The sequence below is a fragment of the Enhydra lutris genome, unplaced genomic scaffold (assembly GCF_002288905.1).
Source record: "Enhydra lutris kenyoni isolate GAN:26980312 unplaced genomic scaffold, ASM228890v2 scaffoldscaffold22, whole genome shotgun sequence".
NCBI classification, from domain to species: Eukaryota; Metazoa; Chordata; class Mammalia; order Carnivora; family Mustelidae; genus Enhydra; species Enhydra lutris.
This window is the reverse complement of record NW_019154106.1, coordinates 39267948-39292523: the sequence shown is the minus strand read 5'-3', so window position 1 is coordinate 39292523 and position 24576 is coordinate 39267948. Positions and strand designations below refer to the sequence as shown.

The window sequence follows — 24576 nt, the reverse complement described above, 5'->3', positions numbered from 1 at the left end:
GTTGGAAAGGGCAAAATTTCATTCTTTCTTACGGCTGAGTAATATACTGTGTGTGTGTGTGTGTGTGTGTGTGTGTGTGTGTGTTTGTGTGTATTCTTCTAGGGACAGACACTTGGTTTGCTTCTGTACTTTGGCTATTGTTAATAATGGTATAATAAATACAGGGGTGCATATATCTTTTTGAATATTTCTAGTGTTTTCAACTTTTTGGGTAAATAACCAGTAGTGGAATTACTAGATCCTATGGCAATTCTATTTTTTATTTTTTGAGGAACCTCCATACTGTTCCTCACAATGTTGATATCACCTTGCATTCCCAGCAACAGGGCCTCAGGGTTTCTTTTTCTCCACCTCCTTGCCAACACTTACTATTTTTGACTTTAGCCATTCTGACAGGTGTGAAGTGATCTCATGGTGGCTTTGGTTCACATTTCCCTGATGACGAGTGATGTTGAGCATCTTTTCATGTGTCTGTTCATATCTGTTTTCTTTGGAAAAAAATGTCTGTTGGTGTCTGCTGACCATTTTTAATTGCATTATTGTTTTGGTTTTGAGTTGTGGAAGTTCTTCATCGATTTTGGAAATTAACTTGGTAAAGGTATGAATTTGAGTGTTTTCTAAGTGGATGAAGTAGGTCATCTGAGGACTTGTCTCCTCTCTCTGGAGAGAACCTCTTCTCTGGCAGAGTCTCTCCAGAAGTATTTTCTAATCTCATTTGAACACTATTGGCCTTTCATTTACCTCAGCAAAGGTATCTCCTTCCAGATTTCAACTTTGCTGCCTCTTTTTGTTTGCATTTGTACTTCTTTTGCATCCAGCTGGCAAGGAACAGTTCAGAAACCTGCTGAGCCCGGCTACTGTCCTCCCTCCTGAGCTCTGAATGGATTTAGCTTGGAATTCAGTTCTTACATGTTGGGGGCATAGTGTGTTCATGCCTATAATCCACTCCCCTGACTAGTCTATTTTCTCCTGTATAAATGCCAGAGGTACATTTTTTGAATCTAGACATCTGCTGTCAGCTGGTTTTGTTAAACAGATGGGTGGGAGGAGCCTGCAGAGCTCCTCTTTGCGGGCATTCCTTTCATGTTTTTCTGGTTCTGTGTGATGTGTACTCCATGTTAGTAAATGATTAATAGCCCCGGCCACCTGACATGGAAATTCAACAAGTAACTCATCAATGTATACAGTTAGCAAACATTCCCGTATGTTTTGAGGAAGTATTTTGTAGATGGCCATGAATGTGCAGCAATTGTCAGGGCCAAAAATACTGCTAATGATACTATAGATGATTTGTTCATTTAAGTAGAGGTGAAGAACTCAGTTCCCATGTTTGCCCTATGATACCAAGACTGGGAGGATTGTGTTACGCCCCTGTTGACATAAGACCAACAAGGGACTTAGCCTCCCCTGCAGTCATTACCACCTTTTAGTGAGGGGGGAACAGCATGGGAATTGCTTTGTGTTCTGCATAGAGCACTTTCTCCAAAGAGCACTGTGGTATTCACTAGTACCAGCTAAAAGGCAGTGGAGGGTGAGGCTCTTGTCTGGCAAGGGAAGGTCATTGCAACTTTCCTCTTGAGGGAGAATGTGAACATTTTTCTTCAACTCCAGCCAAAGCCCAGGATAAACCTCTTCATTTAGCATGCCATTTGGGCTTCATATTGTCTTATTGAACAGCAGCATAATACATGTTGATCCACATGGTTTACATTGGAAATCATTCTTGTCTATAATTGGGAAAGGTACCGTGGCGTCCCTTCAGACGTCTGTCTTCATCTAGGTAAATAGAAATCCAATATTCCTTCATAAGTAGTGTTGTTGAACCGTTGCATTGCTTTATGTCGAGCTCTGAGGGTTTTATCTGTTCACAGAAAATCGAGTACTTCATGGAATATTGACTGGTCTTTTAAGCAGATGGGACAGTCACTAGGTACGGCGTTCTTCACCAAAGTCATGAATAAAGAGATGTTGTACCTTGTGAAGAAAATTCCTGATGTGAGCCCTGGATTCAGGGAGTGACTTTGACGAGAAGTATCAGTTGTTCTTTGCATTGTTTGTTCTTCTGAGGCAGTTTTTATGTTTGACTGGTTGTTTAATTTTGCATGGTTTTGTATTAGAAATGAGATACATGTTAAAATACTCATGAATACTGATGGTATGCAAACTTCCCATACATTCTCCCAATATAGCTTAATAGACAGTGCCTCGTTTGAGCGCAAGGCCTAGAAACATGCCTATGTAGGAACTGAATTTTCTTTAGCCGTAAGGAAGGGTAGATTGTAGATGGTGTAGGATGAATACCTGATTTCTATCAGACAGCCTGTGGGAATGTGGTAAATTTGGACTGATTATAATGCATTCAACTTTAGCATTAAATCATGTGCTTATCAAAAGGACTGCATTTGATCTAATTAATTTTCAAGTTACTATTTCTCTTGTCCTATCTGGTTTTCCTGTTAGTGAGTTGTCTGCCTGACAGATTCAAACCAGCTATCCCTATCTTTTTTTTTTTTTTTTTTTTTTGTGGGTGAAAAACTGAGAGGGGCCCATCTTGCTCTTTAGTTCGGTCGTCTTGTGTTGATCTCATGAACTGGAGAAGGTGAAGGAAGACCCTTGAATAGCATGCTCACATTTCACTTGTTTTCACTGACTGCAGTATCTGCAGGAAAATGTCAAGTTTGTCCCCCTAAAGTCTTTGCTGAATTACTTTAGAGCTTGTCTATCTGCCTGTAGCCCTCCTCTTTTGAAGATAGTATCAGGGAGCATTCATTCATTCATTTATTCAATAAGTAGATGGAGTAGTCATCTGCTTTAACTAGCGCTATTCTAGATGTTAGGGATACTGACAAGATAAGATAGATTAGGTCCCTGCTTCCAAGATTCTTGCTTCTGGTAGGAGGAGACAGTCAGTCAAGAAAGAGCCAAGACAATTTTGGAGACTTATTTGCTTTGATAAGAGAATAAGCTGAGTGATGGGTGGTAAGTTGCTACTTTACATAGGATGGTCAGGGAAGGTCCAGGGGAAGGAGACCCCGGAGCAGATGCAAGGATGTTGTGCTGCGGGTTTTATTTCCTGCACACTCAGCAGGTGATTGGTGGTTGTAGCAGTTAGGAATTCCAGGCACAACTTGGGGGTCTGAGTGTTGGGTCCAGAGTACCAGAAAAGATCAATTCCTTCTTTCTTGGCAGGGAGGTCTGAGAAAGCAGGCTCAGCTGGGATCAGACTCCTGGAGATTCCAGTGAGCAGTGAGAGATACATGGTCCTACGGTCAAGTGCTAGAGAGTAGGTCCAGATGGGTCATCCAGGTGAGGAGGTTCTCAGAGATGGGTAAAGAACTAACATGCAGGGCAGGCAGGATATGTATTTTAAAAGGGGTGTATGAGGGCAGTCTGAAGTAAGAATTTAAAGTGAGGACCTCTGCTCACTGGAGCCATCTTCATTTTCCCAGAAGCCTTTTCTATGGATTGGCTAAAACCAGTTCAGGTCCCAAATTTTCCTCACAAAGTGCCTAATACTGGACTGAACAAAAGTATTAGGAATGATGTCCTGTCCTATTTTACTCCTATAAGAACAGTGTATTGATAGGTTGTTGGTTGTTATTGGTTAGGTTATTGTTATTGGTTATTACCAATTGGTTATTGGTTAGGTTATTGTGTATCTAAACACACAGTGTAATAAATTAGCAAATCATCTACCTCTTTTTGAGTCTTTGTCTAAATCTATGTAATTTTTTTTTCTTAATTCAAGTCTTTTGGTTTTAAAGATTTTGTCAGAGAGAGAGAAAGAGCATAAACAGGAGGAGCGGCAGGTGGAGGGTGAGGGAGAAGCAGGCTTCCCGCGGGGCAAGGAGCCAGATGTGGGACTCAATCCCAGGACCCTGGAATCATGACCTGAGCTGAAGGCAGATGCTTAACTGACTGAGCCACCCAGGCATCCCTAACCTTACATAAATTTATGATGAACTTTGAACAAAAGTCAATCTTGTTAAATGTTAAAGAACTTCATATTTAGGAAGGATATAAAAATCCTAAGATGTTTGCCCAGGGGGCTCCTGGGTGGCTCAGTCCGTTGTGTCTGACTCTTGGTTTTGGCTCAGATCATGATTTCAGGGTGTTGAGATCAAGCCCCGCCTGGGGCTCCATGCTCAGTCGGGAGTCTCCTTCCCTCCTTCTGCTCCTCCCCTTGGTCTCTTGCTCGCTCTCCCTTAAAAAAAAGTTTGCTTAGAACTTAGAATAATGTAGAAAAGTTTGATTTATGGCTTGAAAGAATGAAAAGAATCCAATGAATATTTTAAAACTAAATGAAAATACAAAGATTTTAGGATGTCTTAGAAAATATACTTTGTCTAAAAATTTTTAATCCACAGTTTAGTATCTAAGTTGTCAGTTTACTCTGTAACTGAAAAGGTTAAACTGTAACAGAAATGAATGCTGTTGATTCCTTTGGTTGTTTTTTTCCCCCCCTCCCTATTACTTATTTACTTGTCCTAGCTTTTAAATTTGTAAGTGAAAAGAAATTTAGAGCTATAAAACTTTCAAAGTGGAAGAAACTTGAGACAAAGTAGATAATAGGTTCTTGAATTTTGACATTGACATGGCATATCTTTAAATACACTCCGTGAGACAGGTGATGTCCTTCCTTTAAACTATATTGCAAAGCCCAAGCAGGCATCTAAGTTACTGGTAGTCCCATTTCAGTAGATTCAGTCAGTGGGAGATGCAGCCAGTGGTCTGCAGTGGGTCATGGGACCTGTGATTCTCGGCATTCTCAGGCACCTGGGAGTTTAACAGAGAGTTTAACTTGGCACCTACCAAGTGCCAAGGCATTAAACACGTATTTCATTGACGCCTCAAGGCAACCCATACCATCACCAGTAATAGTTCTGGGTTTGTTTGTTTGTTTGTTTAATTGCGGAATCTGAGGTACAGAGAAATAACTTGATTAAGGTCATACAGCCAGTAGAATACAGAACTAGAATATAAATGCAAATCTGTTTTATCCTGAATTCATGTCGTCTTTGCTACACCATCCTATCTCTGCTATCTCTTGGCTTTGTGTGCATGAAAATACATCAGTCCTCTTTGATTTTCACTGGGGCGTACTAGGGCAAATAATACTGGCCACAACTACAGAAAATCTTTATCTCAGTGGGTTAACATAGATTTTTATTGCTTAGGTAGCATGCGTTGGGTGTGTCTTGCTGGCAGGTGGCCTTTCCATGTCATTTAGGAATTCCATGTCATTTAGGAATATAGGATCTTCCATCTGTGGCTTTCCATTTGTGGCCTCTTCACTCTCTGTCTCCTCCAGTTAGCTGAAAGACAAGGTGGAGGAGGGAATGTTGAAAGATGCCCGAAGGAGATACATTTGGGGAAAAGGTGGGCCTGGAAGGGTTGTACGTCTGCTCACATGAGATGGCCACCCCCAGCTATGAGGTCGGCTGGAAATGCAGTGTAGCTGTGAGCGCTGGAGGGAGAGAAAAGGGGCTTCTGGGAGAGCTAACCAGTGTTGGCCACATGCTTTAGCCCATGAACTTGTTTTCCCCTTTCTTTCCTTCTTTCTTTTCTTTTCTTTCTTTCTTTTTTTTTTTTTTTAAAGATTTTATTTATTTGACAGAGAAATCACAAGTAGGCAGAGAGGCAGGCAGAGAGAGAGAGGGGAGGAAGCAGGCTCCCTGCGGAGCAGAGAGCCCGATGTGGGGCTCGATCCCAGGACCCTGGGATCATGACCTGAGCCAAAGGCAGAGGCTTTAACCCACTGAGCCACCCGGGCGCTCCTTTTCTTTTTTTTTTTAAAAGCATCTTAATTTTATTGTTTTCAGTGTTCCAGGATTCATTGTTTATGCTCCACACCCAGTGCTCCATGCAATACGTGCCCTCCTTAATACCCACCACCAGGTTCATCCATCCCCACATGACCCTCCCCTCCCCTCCCAAACCCTCACCTTGTTTCTCAGAGTCCACAGTCTCTCATGCTTCATTCCCCTTTCCTTTTTGATGAGTAAATCAAGTCAGGAATTTTAACTCACTTGAGTGAGTAGCACAGATTAGGGTTTGGGGCTCAAATAGAGCTTTGCGATTTACAAAGCATTTAACCACGGACAAGGTATTTAACCATGGTGCACCCAGAACACCTCCCTGGTGGTGGTGTCATGAAGGATAAGCAAATGAACCCATGGAAAGCCCTCCACGTGCACTGCTTGGCACACACTGAGTAAGTGTTGGCCGTTCTGTCTGCGTGTCAGCTCCACTCTGTTTTTCATCCAAAAAATGTGCTCCGGTGTTCCCTTCTTTGGCAAGTCTTCTCCGATTATGACAGAATTCTGTTCTCCTTTCTGCTTTCATAGATCACTGCACCTCACTGAAAGATAAGGTGTGTGCCTGTGTGTTGTCGTCCTGGCTCAGGCATTTGACCTGAGGACAAGGACTTGGCCATATTAATTTTGCTGTGTGTGTGCTGGGAGCCAACACCATATCAGACACATTGTAGACAATCTGATCTTGATGTGAAGGAAACCTCATGAACCAAAACACTGGAGTATCAAGTTTCCATTTCCTGACCACACGGGAAACCAAGGAGTTCATTCTGTTAGATTTGACTTTTTATTTGACTTGCGTGATACCAGATTTAAGTGACAGATCACTGGGCCTCACCTGCCTGTCGGCCTGAGCCAGTCCCTGAAAACAGTAACCCAGGGCTTGGCACTTCTGCCAAGATTGTATTTGTTTGGCACGTCGGTGGCCTCACTCCCTTTGGAAAAGAGGTTCAGATAGGGATATGAGACTCTTCTTAGCTTACGATGTGTTGCCAGCATTTATCTGTGCAATACTTGTTTTGTTTCATTCATTCATCTTTCAGTCATTCACTTTTTCCTCCCCTTTGCCCTTCCCAATCCCTTGGGAAAACACTACCATGTGCCTTTGTGAGTCTTTAAATTTGTAGGTGTCCTTGGCTAATAGATATAAAGCTATTTTGAATGTGTGTATTTATAGTTAAATATTTTACAGACCCTCTTTCTTTTTTTACTGTAGTCTCAAAACTATCTTTAAACTACTTTAAATAATTTTAATCTTACAAGAAAGCTTTCAGAATGGCACAAAAAACAATCCTACACTTGGCCCAGATTCTGTTTTCTCTCTGCACAATGTGTGTTTACATGTGTCTGTATTTATACATAGACACACTGTTATTTTGAAACCTTTGAGAAGAAGTTGCAAATATCAGGACTTTACCCCTAAATACTTCAGTATGTATTTCCTAAGAACAGGGCACTTAAATATATACATGACCAATTCTCGAAAACCAGGAAATTGAACATCAGTACAATAATAGTATATAATCTAGAGTTCAAGTTTCACCAATTTTCCTACCGAAGTCTTGCATAGGACTCCCCCACCCCGCCACCCGTTCCCAGGTCCAAACCAGGATCCTGCGTCACGTGGAGTTTTTATGTCCCTTTGGTTTCGTTTCTTTTCTTTCTTTCTTTCTTTCGTTTTTTTTTTTTTTAAAGATTATTTATTTATTTGTTGTCAGAGAGAGAGAGAGCACAAGCAGGCAGAAGGAGAGAGAGAAAGCAGGCTCCCCACTGGACAAGGAGCCCGATGCGGGACTCGATCCCAGTACCCCGGGATCACAACCTGAGCCAAAGGCAGCGGCTCAACTGACTGAGCCACCCAGGCGTCCCATCCCTTTGGTTTCTTTTAATCAGCAGATGTTCCTCAGTCTTTCCTTTTCTTACCTGGACAATTGAAAGCGCACAGGCAGTTATTTTGTGGACTGTCCCTCAAATTTGGTTTTTCTGCTTTCCTTTTAAGAAAATGTCTAAAATCGATTTAGTTAAGATACAGTGTATCGTCAGTTTCAGGAGCAGAATGTACTGATTCATCAGTTGCCCACGTTCATTCCATCAGGCGTCCTCCTTAATGCCCATCCCCCAGTTACCCCATCCCTGTGCCAACCCCCCCGCCCACCAACAACCTGCAATCTGGGGTTTTTTTTTTTTTTTTTTTTTGGACCCTGTTTCTAAGTTCTCTTCATTTTGCTGTGTCTGAATCTGGTTTGTTGATATTGCCTGCTACGTGGAATTCTCTAGTGAGGTCCACCACTTGGAGTAAATTGGCAGGGCTGGGGGTGGGAGGTTTGGGGGTGGGGAGAGGCAGCAGCCAGCAGATGTTCTTGGCATCAGGAGGGGATCCTTATGGGGGCTGTGTGACCCCTGAAATCAGTACACCCTTTTGACACAGGTGCCGGGTCACTGCCCTGCTTTAAGCTAATAAATGAGAAAGCAAACATCTGAGGCCCACTATTTTTAAGGCCGAAGGAGCATTTATACTTGGGAAGATAAGGCATGATAGAAAGTTGATTTTTTTTTTTTTTAATCTTTCCTGTACTTAATAAACATTGATTAACAGCCCACTCTGATCACTGGAGCTCACCTCGTGGCATATTGAAAGCCAAAAAACAAAACAAAACAGAACATTGAAATTGAAAGCTCTTCTCATTCTGACAGATGCAAAATGTTTTAAAATGAAAGGTTCAGATAAATAGTTTGACAGTATCTTCAATGTATTAGTAAAACAACCTCACAGAAAATTATGCTTCTTCCTCTTAACCTAAATACACCGATTTCCATTTCTTTCCTGTGTCCTCTGAAATTCACCACCCAGGAACATAATTTCTGCATCCTTGTCTCCATAGCTCGTAAATAATTTTACATTCTACTTTCCTCCAGTGAAAATTATTTTGTCTGTACTTTCCCATATTTCATAACCTGCATATTTGTCACTGTTAATGACTGTAGTAAATTACATCAAGCTGATCTATAACTTATGCGTTTCACTTTTGTTGTAAATTTGGCTCATTTCTAGTTGTTTTTTTTTTTTTCTTTTGGCAAATATTAGGAAAAAAACCCTTTTAAAGCAAGTGTAGAGCAACTTCTTGGGTGAGAGCAATTTTGATAGATTGTTTTATCTAAAATCATTCATTCTAACATGTGAAAGGTGTTGCATTCCTGTGGAGAAAACAGCCTGTCTTTTTAAGGGAGACTTACATTGTCTTGGTTATGTTTTGAGCATCCATTTATAATGAAAAGATTATTAGTACAGACAGCTTTCTCCATTGAGTACCTTGCATGTATTGTTAGGAAAGAGCACTTTTCCAGTGGGGAATAAGAGTGACGGACAGGTGGCTCAGTCACAAGGCTGCAGTGTGACCGCTCCCAGCTGCAACAGCTCATACTTGTTCACTGGCTGTGACACAGTGGGCGGTCTCTCAGTCTTGCCTTCTGGGAGCCACTGGAGGAACAGGTCACTCTGGAAGGTGGCAGGCAGATCCCTTCCAGAATGGAGGCCTGATGAATTGTCAGACCTTCTGAAGTACCTGGAGTTGACTTCTCCTGTAGCTGCTCCAAGAACTGAAGAGTGCAAGGAACAGACAGGCCATCCAGAATAATTGAGATTACCTGAAATTCCCCACCCAGAATTCTTCTTCTTCTCCTTCTCCTCCTCTTCCTCCTCCTTTTTTTGTATTATGTTAGTCTGCATAGAGTACATCATTAGTTTCTGATGTAGTGTTCCATGATTCATTGTTTGCCTGTAACAATGAATGTAACAACAAGGTTGTAACAAGGTTGTTACAAGCTTGTAACAATGCCTGTAACAACCCAGTGCTCCATGCAATCTGTGCCCTCCTTAATACCCATCACTGGGCTAACCCAGCTCCCTACCCCCTCCCCTCTGAAACCCTCAGTTTATTTCCCTTAGTCCATAGTCTTTCATTGTTCATCTCCCGCTCTGATTCCTCCCCTCTTCATTTTTCTCTCCCAGCTCCTAATGTCCTTCATACTATTTCTTATGTTCCACATATAAGTGAAACCATATGATAATTGTCTTTCTCTGCTTGACTTATTTCACTCAGCATAATACCCCCCAGTTCCATCCATGTTGATGCAAATGATGAGTATTCATCCTTTCGAATGGCTGAGTATATTCCATTGTATATATGGACCCCATCTTCTTTATCCATTCATCTGTTGAAGAGCATCTTGGCTCTTTCCACAATTTGGCTATTGTGGACATTGCTGCTATGAACATTGGGGTGATGTGCCCCTTCTTTTTCACTACATCTGTATCTTTGGGGTAAATGCCCAGTAGTACAATTGCTGGATCATAGGGTAGCTCTACTGACTTCTTGAGGAACCTCCATACAGTTTTACAAAGTGGCTGCACCAACTTGCATTCCCACCAACAGTGTAGGAGGGTTCCCCTTTCTCTACATCCTCTATAGCATTTGTTGTTGTGGTTTTGATTTGAATTTCTCTAATGGCTAATGATGTTGAGCATTTTTTTGCAAGTGTCTGTTAGCTGTTCGTATGTCTTCAGAGAAGTGTCTGTTCATGTCTTCAGCCCATTTTTTGACTTACTTGTTTTCTGCATGTTGAGTTTGAGAAGTTCTTTACAGAACTTGGTTACCAGCCCTTTATCTATAGTGTCATTTGCAAATCTCTTCTCCCATTCAGTGGGTTGCCTCTTTGTTTTGTTTACTGTTTTCTTTGCTGTGCAGAAGCTTTTTATCTTGATGAAGTCCCAAAAGTTCATTTTCACTTTTGTCTCCCTTGCCTTCAGAGACATGTCTTGAAAGAAGTTGATGTGGCCAGTGTTGAAGAGGTTACTGTTTATGTTCTCCTCTAGGATTTTGATGGATTCATGTCTCATGATGAGGTCTTTCATCCATTTAGAGTTGTTTTTTTGTTTGTTTGCTTTTTTTTTTTTTTAGTATGGTATACGAGAATGGTCCAGTTTCATTCTTCTGTATATAGCTGTCTAATTTTCCCAGCCCTATTTATTAGAGAGACTGTCTTTTTTTCCACTGGCTATTTTTTCCTGCTTTGTTGAAGATTAGTTGACCATAGAGCTGAGGGTCCATATCTGGGCTCTCTATTCTGTTCAATTAATCTATGTGTCTGTTTTTTTTCTTCTTTTTTTTTAAAGATTTTATTTATTTATTTGACAGACAGAGATCACAAGTAGGCAAGGAGGCAGGCAGAGAGAGGGGGAAGCAGGCTCCCCACCGAGCAGAGGGTCCGACTTGGGGCTCGATCCCAGGACCCTAGGACCATGACCGGAGCTGAGTCTAGTGGTTAGGATTCGGTGCTCTCTCTCTTTGTTTTTTTTTTTTTTTTTTTTTTTTTTTTTTTTTTTTATGTGTCTGTTTTTATGCCAGTACCATGCAGTCTTGGTGATCACGGCTTTGTAATATACCAGCAGCTAATGCCATGAGGACTTCAAACAACATGAATAACTTTTGGTTCTGTTTTGAGCTGTTTATTAATAACTGCATTCTTTGTCCCTGCAGAATTTATGAACGTGTGATAGACCCTCCTGAAACCAACCTTCCCCTAGGAAGCAACTTATGGCTTGGTCAACGCAACCAAAAGCATGGCTTATTCAAAGTAAGCACTTCTTTCTACTTCTGCCATGGGCTTTTCTATGTGCTCGACATGAATAATTGTCACAACAATTCTATGAAATAGGTGCTTTGAACCTAGGCATAGTTAAGTGACTTGTTCAAGGTCACAGAGTTCACTCTACTGCCAAGTATGGATGATCCATAATGTAAATGATCCTCTATGTGTTTCTTACTGACCTAATTTTGAGAGGCTTAAGATAACCTTCAGATTGGTTTCCATTCACAGAATATTGGGGTGGATAGGTATCAAATCTCAAGTTCTGTGAGCTTTGGTTTTCTTATCTATCATGAAAATAATACAATAACTGCACTGTTGTACTTCTTGAAACCGCATACAGTGATAAAATGTAGTTAAAAACATCATGAAATTTTAAGAAAGTCGTCTTCAATAGAATGGGAGACTTTTGCTTCTGACACTATGGTAGAGTAGAGGTTTTTAAAAAATCTCCTACTTCGAAATGCCTATTAATGCTGGATTAAACAAAAATCTTTCAAGACCCATCATTACACTTACAAGAAAGGAAATTCTTAGAGGGCAAATACATGGAGGAGAGTGAAAACTAGAGGGATATCTGCCATTTCCAAGAAGTTGGAAACCTAAGTTTCTTTTCTGTTATTCCAATTTGAGTGAGATATAGTTGACATAACTATGTAATTTTAAGATATGTAACATTTATGATTTGATATTCTTAAATGTTTCATAATGATTATCAGTTTTAACTTACACCTCCCTCACCTCACATAAATATCACCGGCTTTTTGTCACCAGAATATTTAAGATCTCCACCCTTGGCAAATTTCAAGTACACGTATTTTCACAGCAGTCACCATGATGTCCATTAGATCCACAGAATTTACTTGTTTACTTTGACCAGCATCTCCCCATTTCCCTAATCTCTTGCAACCAGCATTCCACTGTCTCTGTGAGTTTAGGGTTTTTATACTCTACATGTAAGTGATATCGTACACTATTTGTCTTTCTCTGTCTTATTTCCCTTGGCACAATGCCCTCAGAGTTGATTCATGTTGGAAATGGCCGGATTTCTTTCCCCATGCCTGAATACTATTCTGTTGTATATATACCATAACTTTTTTAGCCATTCATCTTTTTCCTTGTCTGTGGTAAATAATGTGGCAATAAATATGGGGGTGAAAATCTCTCTTTGCGTTAGTGATTTAATTTCTCTTGGGTAAATACTCAGCTTAATCCCCCCCGATGGAGGATTGCTGGATCACGTGGTAGTTCTATTCTTTAACTTTTGGAGGAGCTTCCACAGTGGTTGTCCCAATTTACATTCCCACAAACAGTGTACCAAGGGTTGCTTGTTCTCCACGCTTGTTATTTTTCTGTCTTTTTGATGATAGCCATTTTTCCAGATGTGAGGTGATCTTTCATTGTTGTTTTGATCTCCATTTGCCGGATGTTGACTGCCTTTCATGTATCTACAGGCCATTTGCGTGTCTGTGGAAAAATGACTGTTGAGTTCCTCTGCCCATTTTTTAATCCACTTTTTTGCTCTTGAGTTGTGGGAATTTTAAAATACATTTTGGTTATTAACCTCTTACCAGGTTGCTGATTTGCAAGTGGTTACTCCCATTCCATAGGGTGATTTTTCATTTGGTCAATTATTTCTTTTGCTGTGTAGAAGCTTTTTAGTTTGTAGATTTACTAAATAATTTTAATTTTATTGCTTATGCTTTTGGGGTCCTATCTGAAAAATGATTGCCAAAACCAATGCCAAGAAGCTTTTCCCCCCATTTTCTTCTAGAAGTTTTATGGTTTCAGGTTTGCTATTTAAGTCTTTAATCCATTTCAAATTTTTCTGAGTGATGATACAGGAATCCAACTTCTTAGTGTGGTTATCTGGTTTTCCCAACATTTGTTGAAGAGACGATCCTTATTGAATATTCTTGATTCCTTTGTCAGATAGTAGTTGCATGTGCAGGAGTTCATTTTGGGCTCTCAGTCTTGTTCTTTTGGTATCCGTGTCTGTTTCACCCTGCCTCCTCTGCCCCACCAGACTGCTTTGATTATTGTAGTTTTGTAGTATACAGTTGGCCCTTGAACTAAAGGGTTTGAATGGCATGGGCCCACTTACATATGAATTTTTTTTTGGTAAGTGCAGTACAGTACTGTAAATATTTTCCCTTTGGATTTTCTTAACATTTTCTTTCTAGCTTTAGTATAAGAATACAGTATATAATACATATAGCTTACAAAATATGTATTAATTGTTTATGTTACTGCTTAGGAATTACGGTCAAGAGTAGGTTATCAGTAGTTAAGTTTTGGGGGTATCTGAACTTACATGTGCATTTTTTTGACTGCATGAAGTTTGGTGTTCTAACCTCTGCATCGTTAAAAGATCTAACATAGTTTGAAATCTGGAAATGTGATGCTTTCAGGTTTGTTCTTCTCTTAGCATTACTTTGGCTATTAGGAGTCTTTCGGGCTCCATATGGATTTTAGTGTTTTTGTTCTTTATTTGTTTGAAAAATGCCATTTAAAGTTTGATACGGATTGCACTGAATCTACAAATGGCTTTTGGTAGTGTGCGCATTTTAACAATATTCTTCCAATCCATGAATATGGTATATGTTTACATTTGTTTGTGTCTACTTTAATTTTTATCAAAGTTTTTTGGTTTTCATTGTACAGATTTTTCTCATCCTTAGTTAAATCCCTAAGTATTTTACTGTTTTTCATGTTATTATAAATGGGATTTTTTTTCAAATATTTCACTGTTTATAGATAGAAATGCAACCGACTTTTATATGTTGACTTTGTATCCTGCTTTACTGACCTTATAAAGTTTTTTTGGTGGAATAGTTAGGATTTTCTATATGTAAAGTCTTATAACCTGCAAACAAAGACAATTTTACTTAGTCATTTCTGATGTGGATGCCTTTTGTTTCTTGTCTGATTGCTCTGATGAGGACTTCTATTACTGTGTTGAATAGGAGTGGTGAGAATGGGCCCCTTTGCCTTGTTTTTCATCTTAGAGGAAAAGCTTTTAACCTTCCACTGTTGAGTATGATGTTAGCTGTAGGCTTGTCACACATGGCTTTTATCTGTTGAAGTATGTTCCTTTGCCCAATTTTTTGAGTCTTTTTATTATAAAGGAAGTTGCATTTTGTCAAATGCTTCTTTTGCACCTGTGAGATGATTCTGTGGTTTCTACCTTCCATTCTTTTGGGTTGTGTCACATTTATCCATTGAACCATACATTGAACCATTTTTGTATTCCAGGGAAAAATCTTGCTTGATCATAATGTATGATCCAATGCAACCTTGAATTCAGCTTGCTAACATTTTAATTTTTACATTTATATTCATTAGGATTATTGGCCTGTAGTTTTCTTGTAGTATTACCTGATTTTGGTATCAGGATAATGCTTATCTCCTTAAATTACTTGGGGATTTTGGGAAGACTTCCTCATTTTTGGGGAAGACTTTGAGAAGGGTAGTTGTTAAATCTTACTTAAATGTTGAGTAGAATTCACCAACGAAGCCATTTGGTTCTGGGCTTTTCTTTTCCTTTAAACATCAATGCATAACTTACATAGAACAAAATTCATTCCTCTAAATGTACAATTTTGAGTTTTGGAAAACTGATAGTCATGTAAACACCATCATACTGAAGATAAAGGACCATTCCATAACTTCCAAAAATTCCCCTGTTGGTGATGCTTTTGATTCATCTCGTCCTCTGTATGCAGCGAACTACTGATCTGTTGTCTGGCCCTATAGTTTTGCCTTTACCGGAATGTTCTGTATCATGTATATATGTATGTTGAGATTCACCCATCCGCGATTCATTCTTCTGATGGTACTCTAATTCTGTAGTATGGAGGTACTACAGTTTGTTTATCCATCCTTCAATTCATGGACTTTTAGCTTGCTTTGAGATTTGGGCATTTTTGAATACAGCCACTAAAAATACTTGCGTACAGGTTTTTGTCTGAACACAAGTTTTCTTTTGGGTATGTACAAGTGGGATTGCTGGTCTGTATGTGAAGTGTACGTCTAACTTTATAATAAAATTCCAGAGTATTTTCTGGGTTGGCTGTACTATTTTGCAATATCACAACAATGCATGGAAATCCCAGTTAGAACCTTAAATTTCAGTAGTCTGTGTGGGATGGGAACAGTGTCTTAGAGCTCACACAACATTGGAAGATGGGATAGAAACTTCTAAAAACAAAGCTACATCCTAGAAGATTACAACTCCAGCAAAATGATAGGCAGAAGAGTCTACTACTTAGCCGTGGGAAGCAATCCAGTAGCTAGTCATTCTCCACCTCAGTTTCATATAGGAAAAAACAATTTTCTGGGAAGAATTTGAAACCATAGTCCTGAGATCATGTAGCCTTGAAATTTGGGTTTATTTTGCCCAAGCTCAAGAAGCTATCTTAAAGTGAACCTTGGGATTCTGGAGGAAGAAAATAACCTTTGGGGAAGGTTTTCTTCTATGCAAACCTAACAGGATTCCCATAGATTAAGTTCATACAAGTAGGATTTTTAATCCAGCATGAGTGGGAGTTTGAAGGAGCAATAATGAATTAGCCTTCAAAGGGCTGCAGAAATTGGAATTCCAAGATAAAGGATTTTGAAAAGTCCGATGTTTTAAAATGTTTAAAGAAACGAAGTAACAAATGTGAGAGGACTAGAGAATATAAATGATGAGGGAAAACCAAAAAGAACTTCCAGAAATAAGAAAAACAATCATTGACATGGAAGGAAAAAACCTCAGTGAACCCGCTAAGCAGTAGATTAGATACAGGTGGGGAGAGCATTTGTAGAACAGAAAATATTATCAAAATAATTACCCTAATTATAGTATGAAGATAGGGAGATGGGAAAGAGCTTGTAGAGAAGTAACACAAATACAAAAAAGGTATTCTAGATGTTTTTAGGGTGTGTTATGTTCATACATATATACTTGAAAACTCCAGAAGGTTATAGAAGAGATTAGAGGTACTATTAGAAGTATGATGGCTAAGAATTTTCTAAAATTGATAAAAGATACCAATTCTCACTTTTGTAATAATGTAGTCAAAGTGTGTATTAGCTCTTGCTCTTTCTCAAAAAACTTAGCTATTTTCTAAGCTTCTGAGTTTTTTATTTAGGTCACAATTCTTCATGTTGATTAGATGACTTTTCTGGTCTGGCCTGGCTCTGCTGATGTCTGCTGGGCTCTGGTGTGGTCGGTGGTCATTTAGCAGATCAGCAGGAGGCAGGATGATTTAAGATGGCCTCTTCACATCCCTGGTAGTAGGCTGGCTGTTGACTAGTGTAACTTAGTTCTCCTCCATATGGTCTCTCATTCTCTAGTGACCTAGAACCTTATTCACATGGAAGTCATAAGATTCCAAGTGTAAGAAGAGAGCAAGCTCTAGCATATTAGTGCTTTTCAAGGTTCAGCATTCCTTACCAGGTATGCTAATATGTTACTGTCCAAAGCAAGTCATAACCAAGAACCAAACTCATGGTCAAGGGAGAAAGAGATTCCATCTCTTAAAGGACACTTCTGCCATTTCACATTGCAAGGATATGGATGCAAGGAGGGGAAGAATTTTGGACCATTTTACTCTTGTTACTCAAGTAAGATAAATAGGCACACTTAGAGATAATCCTGGAATAGTAGAATCCCAAAGACACAGAGAAGATATTAACAGTAACCCTTAAAAGGTAAATTTTCCACAAAAGAATAACATAGATTGAACAGCTGGCTTTTAATTAGTAAAAGCAGAAGCCAAACGATAATAATAAAAAAATGTTTTCACAGTTTTCAGGGAAAATAACTCCCAAATGTAGTAGCGTATACCCAGCCTAATTATAATTTGAGAATGAACATGAAATAAGAATTTATAGGCAAAACTCTCAAATTTATGACTAATAGATCCTCATTAAGGAAACTTCACAGAAGAAAGACGTAAAAAATATAAGGGTAACTGGTGAACAAATGGAGGGTATACATAAACCTTAATCATTGCTCGATTAAATAATGACCAATTTTGGAAAAATTAAAAATATTAAACAAAATGATGATGGGATTATCTGATTTCAAGTACTCTGATGCCTTGTATTCCAAAAATGAATAGAGAAATTGGCTAACTGTAGACTAATTCACATGTTAAAAATTTAAAGTAACATCAAAATAATAGAAATATTACTTCCAGGTTTAAGTATTGGAGATTTTTTTTTTAAAAGTTCTATCAACCTAAAATAAGGCAAGAAGAGAACAAAGTTAGATACAATTCCATTTCATAATATTTACTATCAAGTGGTTTACACTTAATGATTAAAAGTACGAGTACTGTATTGGATTTATACAACTCAAGTTCTGATTGTTTATATTGAGACAATTAAAGATGCTATCTTTGCTTTTGGGGCCACTGCTGCAACTCCAGTGGCAAAAATGAAGTTCAGTCCCTTTATGACTTCTGACTGCAGTGATAACCGTGAAAGGCATTTCAGTGCACCTTTCCACATTTGCAGGAAGGTTAGGTCTTCCCTCCTCAAAAGCGGAGACAAAAGTACGATGTGCAATCTGTGCCCATCTGAAACGAGGATGAAGGACAGATTGTGTGAGGACACTTCAAAGGTCAGCAGACTGGCAAAGTCATCCACGTTTACAGGAAGAAATACGTCATCTACACTGAATGAGTGCAGCGAGAGAAGGTGGAGGGCACACCTGTCCACGTGGGCATTCCCTCTAGCAAGGTGCTTATTACTAGACTAAAGCTGGACAGACAGTAAAAAGGTTCTTGAATGTAAAGCCAAATCTCACAAGTAGGGAAGGAAAAGGGCAAATAAGAGGTAGAAGGAATTGAGGAGGTACAGGAATAAAGGAATCTTCTATAGGACTTCCAGTAAAACCTGTGAAAATGAGAAAGGATTCTTAAATGTAGATAGTAAAGTGGTTAAAAAAAAAAAAAACTGGCTGGAGTAAACAAAAGGAAGTTGTAGAATGTTCTGGCATTATCACACTTCAAGGCCCCCACATTTACCACATAATGTTACCATTTTTTTTATGTAAGTTTTTAAAAATATTACTATTTAAAAGATGCACACACCTAATATATAACCTGAAAATATACATTACAGCATTACAGAATATTCTGGAAAGGATGGTCTTTACAGGGTCCTAGGTCAACTGAATATCCCGCTGGGGAAAGAGCTAATCTTGACCTCTACTGCACACTACATGCCTAATTAATTCCAGGGAATTATAGATATAGATCTGAAAGGTAAACTAGTAAAGCCTAAGAAGATAGCATAGGAAAATATCCTTATGACCTTGATGTAGGAAAAGTATTTCTTAAATGAGATCTAAAAGTAATAACTAAGAAAAAGGTTGATATATTGACTATGTTAAAATTTGCTACTTTTTTCCTTTCTCAAAACACCTAAGAGAGAGTAAAAAGGCATGCCCTAGAACAGAAGCTATTCGAAGTAGTTATATCCTACAAAGGCAGAAAAGGGAGAAATTCATTGAGTGAAATATCCAACTTAAGATGTCAGCAGATCGGGACGCCTGAGTGGCTCAGTTGGTTAAGCAGCTGCCTTCAGCTCAGGTCATGATCCCGGCGTCCTGGGATCGAGTCCCGCATCGGGCTCCTTGTTCTGTGGGGAGCCTGCTTCTCCCTCTGCCTCTGCCTGCCATTCTGTCTGCCTGTGCTCGCTCGCTCTCTCTCTCTCTGACAAATAAATAAATAAAATAAAATAAAAAAAAGATGTCAGCAGATCAAGAGAAAATTAACATATAAGAACAGAAATGAGAATAATGAGTAGTAGATACAATAGATAAGATGAAGAAAAACACAATTTGGTCATTTGAAAAGACAAATCAAAGTTTGAGGAAGAAAAAGGAGAAAACATTAAAAAAATACTGTGAACACTAAAGGACTAGTTTTTTTTGTAATGGAAAATTAGAGAAAAACGGCGATTTCTAAAAACATGGATCATCAAAATGGACTTCAGAAATGAAAAATGATCTTAGAATCAATAAGGTATTCTAAAGGGTATGTGACACAAAATCTCCATCAGTTAGCTTTTGGTGCATAGCCAAGGGATTCAAAGCTTACTGGTTTGAAACAGCTGACACTACTGTGCTTTGGCACTTTGGCCTGGGCTGAGCTGAATTGTTCTTGTATTCTGAGTGGGTTCGCTCATGTATTTTTGGTCAGCTGCTGGTTTTCTGGGGACTGGCTGTACTGGAATGGACTTTGCAGGGATGGCTCATCTCTGCGTCATGTGCTCTATTTTCTGGCAGTCTAGTCCAGGCTTATTTATATGGTAGCTAATCAGGGTTTCCAGAACTGGAGCAGAAGTGTGCAGTCTTGTAACTTACACGGTGTTACTTTGCTACGTTATATTGACCAATCCAAGTTATAAAGCCAGATTCAAAAGTATGAGAATCATTTTCCATCTTTTTGAGGTGAAAAATATTACAAATTCTCATTGCACAGGACAGCAGTCCAGCAAAGAGCAAAGGATTGTGACCATTTTTCACAGTTTACCATGTTTCTCCATCAAATAAGTACTGAGTCCATGCATTTCTACAGGGGAGCTCTGTCGCATCCAAGGAAATGGTTCTAATCTTACGTAAATTCTTATGAAGAGGAGATTGAATGAAGATGCTATCCAATACCTTGATTTCCAAACTGGACATGGATTTTATAAGAAAAGAACTGTATAAGCCCATGTACCTTTGAACACAGATTAGATTAAAAATTCTAAGGGAAAAAAAAGTATGGGGGACCAGCCAAATCTAGCTGTATGTATCTGCGTATGTGAGAAAGACTAAGCTGGATATTTCAACAATGCAAATCTATTTTTTATTAAAAACTAATAAATTGTACATTAAACAGAAGAATCTATGGTTATCTCAAAGGCACAAAAAACACTAGATAAATTCTGTACTGCCTCATGATAAATTCTTAGCAAAATAGGAATAGAAGGAAACTTAATTAAATTGAAAGTGTGCATAAACCCACAAAAAATCATTTATAGTTTAAATGTTAAGAAAATTCCTGTTAAAATCTGGAATCCGACAAGAAACTCTATTACCATAACTCATTTTCTTTTTCCTTTTTTAAGGATTTTATTTATTTTAACAGAGAGGGAGAGAGATCACAAATAGAGAGGCAAGTGGGGCGGTTTGGCGGTGGGGAGCAGGCCCCCTGCTGAGCAGAGATCCCATTGCGGGGCTCCATCGTAGGACCTTGAGATCATGACCTGAGCCGAAGGCAAAGGCTTAACCCACTGAGCCACCCAGGTGCCCCTGCCATAACTTATTTTCAACATGGCACTGTAGGTCCTTCTGGAAAAACATATAAAACAAAAAAAAACAAACCACCCACACAAAACCCCTAAAAAATAAAAATTAAAGGAATATAAAAAATACAGTTCTTGGGGCACCTGGGTGGCTCAGTGGGTTAAGCCTCTGCCTTTGGCTCAGGTCATGATCTCAGGGTCTTGGGATCGAGCCGCGCATTGGGCTCTCTGCTCAGCAGGAAGCCTGCTTCTCCTTCTCCCACTCCCCCTGCTTGTATTCCCTTTCTTGCTGTCTCTCTTTGTCAAATAAATAAAATCTTTAACAAAAATATATAGCTCTTTACAAATTACATAAATATCTACATCGAAAATAGGATTCAGAAATTATTAGAATTACTAAGATTATTCAGGAAGAGTGCTGGATATAAAAATTAAACTGACAAAATCAGTTGCAGTGCTGAAAAAAGGAGCAACAAATGTATAATTAAGCAGAATATTTCATTTATAATATAAAATAATTTAGCACTTAAGAACAAATCAAGACAGATGTGTAACAATTACAGAACAAGTAAAAAACTTTATTAAAAATCATTAGAGAAGACCTAAATGAGGGCAGGTATACGCTGTTCTTGGAGAGGAAGTCTTAAAAATGTCACTTCTTCCCAAATTGATTTCTAGATTGAATGACCTTGTAATAAATTCCCAACAGGATTTTATTTTCTGATGAAATTGGCAAGCTGATTTTAAGATTCATATGGAAGAAAAAAGACCAAGAATTCTATTTCTGAAGATGTAAAAGGGATGACTTTTTCTTTCAGATGTGAAGTCCTACTATTTAAGCATATAGCACTCAACAGTTTGATCTCTATGCAAGGATTGGCACATGAACCAAGATAATTGCATGTAGAGGCCAGGAGGAGACTCAACCTGTAATAACTTGGGAACATAATACAGATCTGAAATGGCATTCCTGATCTATGAGGAAAAGATGTATTCCTCAATAAATGGTTAGAAAAATTGTTAATTTGAGTATTTCACATATATACTAATGGATGTAACTGATTAATGTGTATAGTGTCAGGAAAAGCTTTAATATATTTGGAAACAATATACAAAAGTCAGGATTACAACTGAGTTAAATACCTAAGTGTGAACTTCATGAGTTTCAGAAGACAACTTGGGAGCCCTATGTTTATAATCTCAAGGTAGAAAAGAATTCAAGCAATTGTAACTATAAAGCTGTTAAAAATATTTAGAAATTTAATATACAAACAAATTTAATATGTTTATCAAAGATCTTGGCAACCAGATCAATTAGCAAATAATAATATCCATTAAAGAAGTGCCAAAATCAGTCAGAAGCTCATAACTGAATAAGATATCAGGCAAAAGATATAAAGAGGCCATTTTCCAAAGTGGAGTAGCTGATGAATTTATTAAAAGGAATTCAATTTCAGTTGTTATTTTGGAAATGCAAATTAAAACCATTACAGAATACCATTTCTTACCCACTAGCCTGGCAAAAATGAAGAAGAAAAGTCTGATGATGCTAAATGTGGGGGAGGTTAATCGAGCCACTAAAAGGGGAAATTAGGAGTTTTTGTATAAAATTTAAGGTGTGTATATCTCATGACACAGGACTGCAACCTTTATACACACTGAAGAAAATTTAATCATATACCCAGGAAGATATGATGTACAGTCATCATCCCAGGAACTTCTAATTTCAAAAACATAAGGGGGAGGTTGCCTCCCAATAGGATAATGTTTAAATTGTAGTAGAGTCATAAATACTAAAGTTGAAATTGAATAAATTTGCAGGAGAAAACTAAGGTATGAAATAATTTAAGAAAGCAGAACATTTCAGGAGTTGCCTGGGTGGATCAGTCAGTTAAGTGTCTGACTCTTGGTTTCTGCTTAGGTCCTGATCTTGGGGTCCAGAGATCAAGCCCTGTGTCAGGCTCTCCACTTAGTGGGGAGTCTGCTTCCTCCTCTCTCCCTCTGCCCCTCCCTCTACTTGTGCACTCTCTCTTTCTAAAATAAATCTTTAAAAAAAGAATACAGAACAGTTCGATATATTGCTTATTTATACATCCACATATGTAAAAAAAATACATGGGGCTAAGCACAAATCCACAAGTGTTTATTTCTGAGTGGAAGGAATGGAAATTAGGGATGAACACTCACAAGTCTTAACTATAGTGATGTTTTAGTTCTTAAGCTGGGTGGTATATTTATAGGTGTTTGCTTAATTTGGCTTTCAATCCTTTTGTTATAAGTACTCAATCATGTAATTTTCAGGGTGGTAATTCATATATATATGTGTGTATATATGTAAATGTACACACCCATACCCATACACACACACACACACACACACACACACACACACACACACACACATGGTTTTTCAGTGTTCCCTTATTTTCCATGTTTCTAAGAATCCACAAATTTGTCCAGATGTTTTAGTTCCAAACTGACTCACATTTGATGCTCTTTGTTTTGTAACTAGTTACTTCTTAGTGAAGCTATGCTTTTCCTGGGGGGGCCTTGGGTCTCTAATGAAGGGTAGCCCTGATTTCCAACCCCAGAAAGACATCAAAATCACACTGGAAGATTTTAAAATGCAAGTTCCTGTGTCTACCTTGACTACTTGTTGAGTGTGAACTGTAAAGCCCAATAATTTATATATTTTTACAGGACTTTCTTAGTGAATTTGATTGTTTAAAGGCTCAATTATGAGTGTGCTGACCTAGTGACATGTGTTGATGGTCTAGATTAGAGTTTTAACTTGGTCTCTAGACAGAGCCATGAAAAGTAATATATGGTTGGTAATTACTTTTTGTTTTAGTGACTTCTTAGATTAGTGGCTCTCCAACTTAACAGTGCATTTTAGTCTCTGGAAGGCCTTGTTAAGATAGGTAGCTGGATGCCAGCAAAATGGCACAGTAGGCAGCTAGCTCCAAGCTTCTGTCCCTCCACAGAAACAACAAAAAAAACCAAGCAGGAATTGTCAGAACCAACTTTTGTCAAAATTTAGGAAAATAGTCAAAGGTTTATAGCAATTAATTGAATTCTCAATCAAGAAAGCAACATAAAGTAATGGGAAAGCTTTTGGTCTTAGTTTGGTGGGTGTCTTGATGATATCAGTCCTAGTTCTCTGTGGGACAGTGGTCCCTGTTTCTGGAGGGAGCAGAGCAAGCCTTATCTGCAAATTATTTGGTGTGTCTGTTCTGTCCGGGACTGCCTGAAGGATTGATACAAGACAGTCGTCTAACTCACAACTCTCCTAGGTCAGAAAAATCGCAGGTGTTACCTGAAAATGTTGCAAACATAACAAATACTTCCCAGTTACCTGGGGCAAAAGAGCGACATATCATAGATCCCTAAGCAAGGGTGAAATGCTGAAGGGAGAGATTCTTTGGGCAATTATGGCATTTAACAGCACCTGTGCTTAGAAAACCCAAATGCATGCCCAAAGCAAGATGCATGTTTGGAAAAGACCAGAGAAACACCCCAAGCTTTGTCTTTGGGCTGATCCCTCCAGGAACAGTGCAGGTGTGGCTAAGTATTGAAGGAGGGAAGATTCCACTATATCTCTTTCTCTTGCCTTCCCTCTTTCTCTCTCTCCCTCCCTTCCATTTCCCTCTTCCTATCTTTTCTCCATCTTCTTTTCACTCTCTCCACCTTTGGACCCCGCCCCCAGCCCGCCCCAACATTCAAGGAAATCTATCTAAAACCTAAACGCAAGGTCAGGGACAGATTTCAGTGACCAGATATGACAAGGAATATAGTCTCTGTAAAAATAATTGGGAAAGTCATTGAA

General features: G+C 38.8%; 1 protein-coding gene and 1 pseudogene across 3 annotated transcripts in view; both read left to right on the top strand.

Moving 5' to 3' along the window:
* Window positions 1–24576, top strand: part of LOC111149686 (neural EGFL like 1) — an 836166-nt gene that overhangs the window by 164064 nt on the left and 647526 nt on the right. For all 3 annotated transcript variants that reach the window (XM_022506910.1, XM_022506909.1, XM_022506908.1), the window contains one exon: window positions 11354–11450. In XM_022506910.1, the coding sequence (XP_022362618.1) occupies window positions 11354–11450 (97 nt within the window). The remainder of the gene's footprint in view (window positions 1–11353; window positions 11451–24576) is intronic.
* On the top strand, window positions 17890–18320 carry LOC111149688 (annotated as a pseudogene).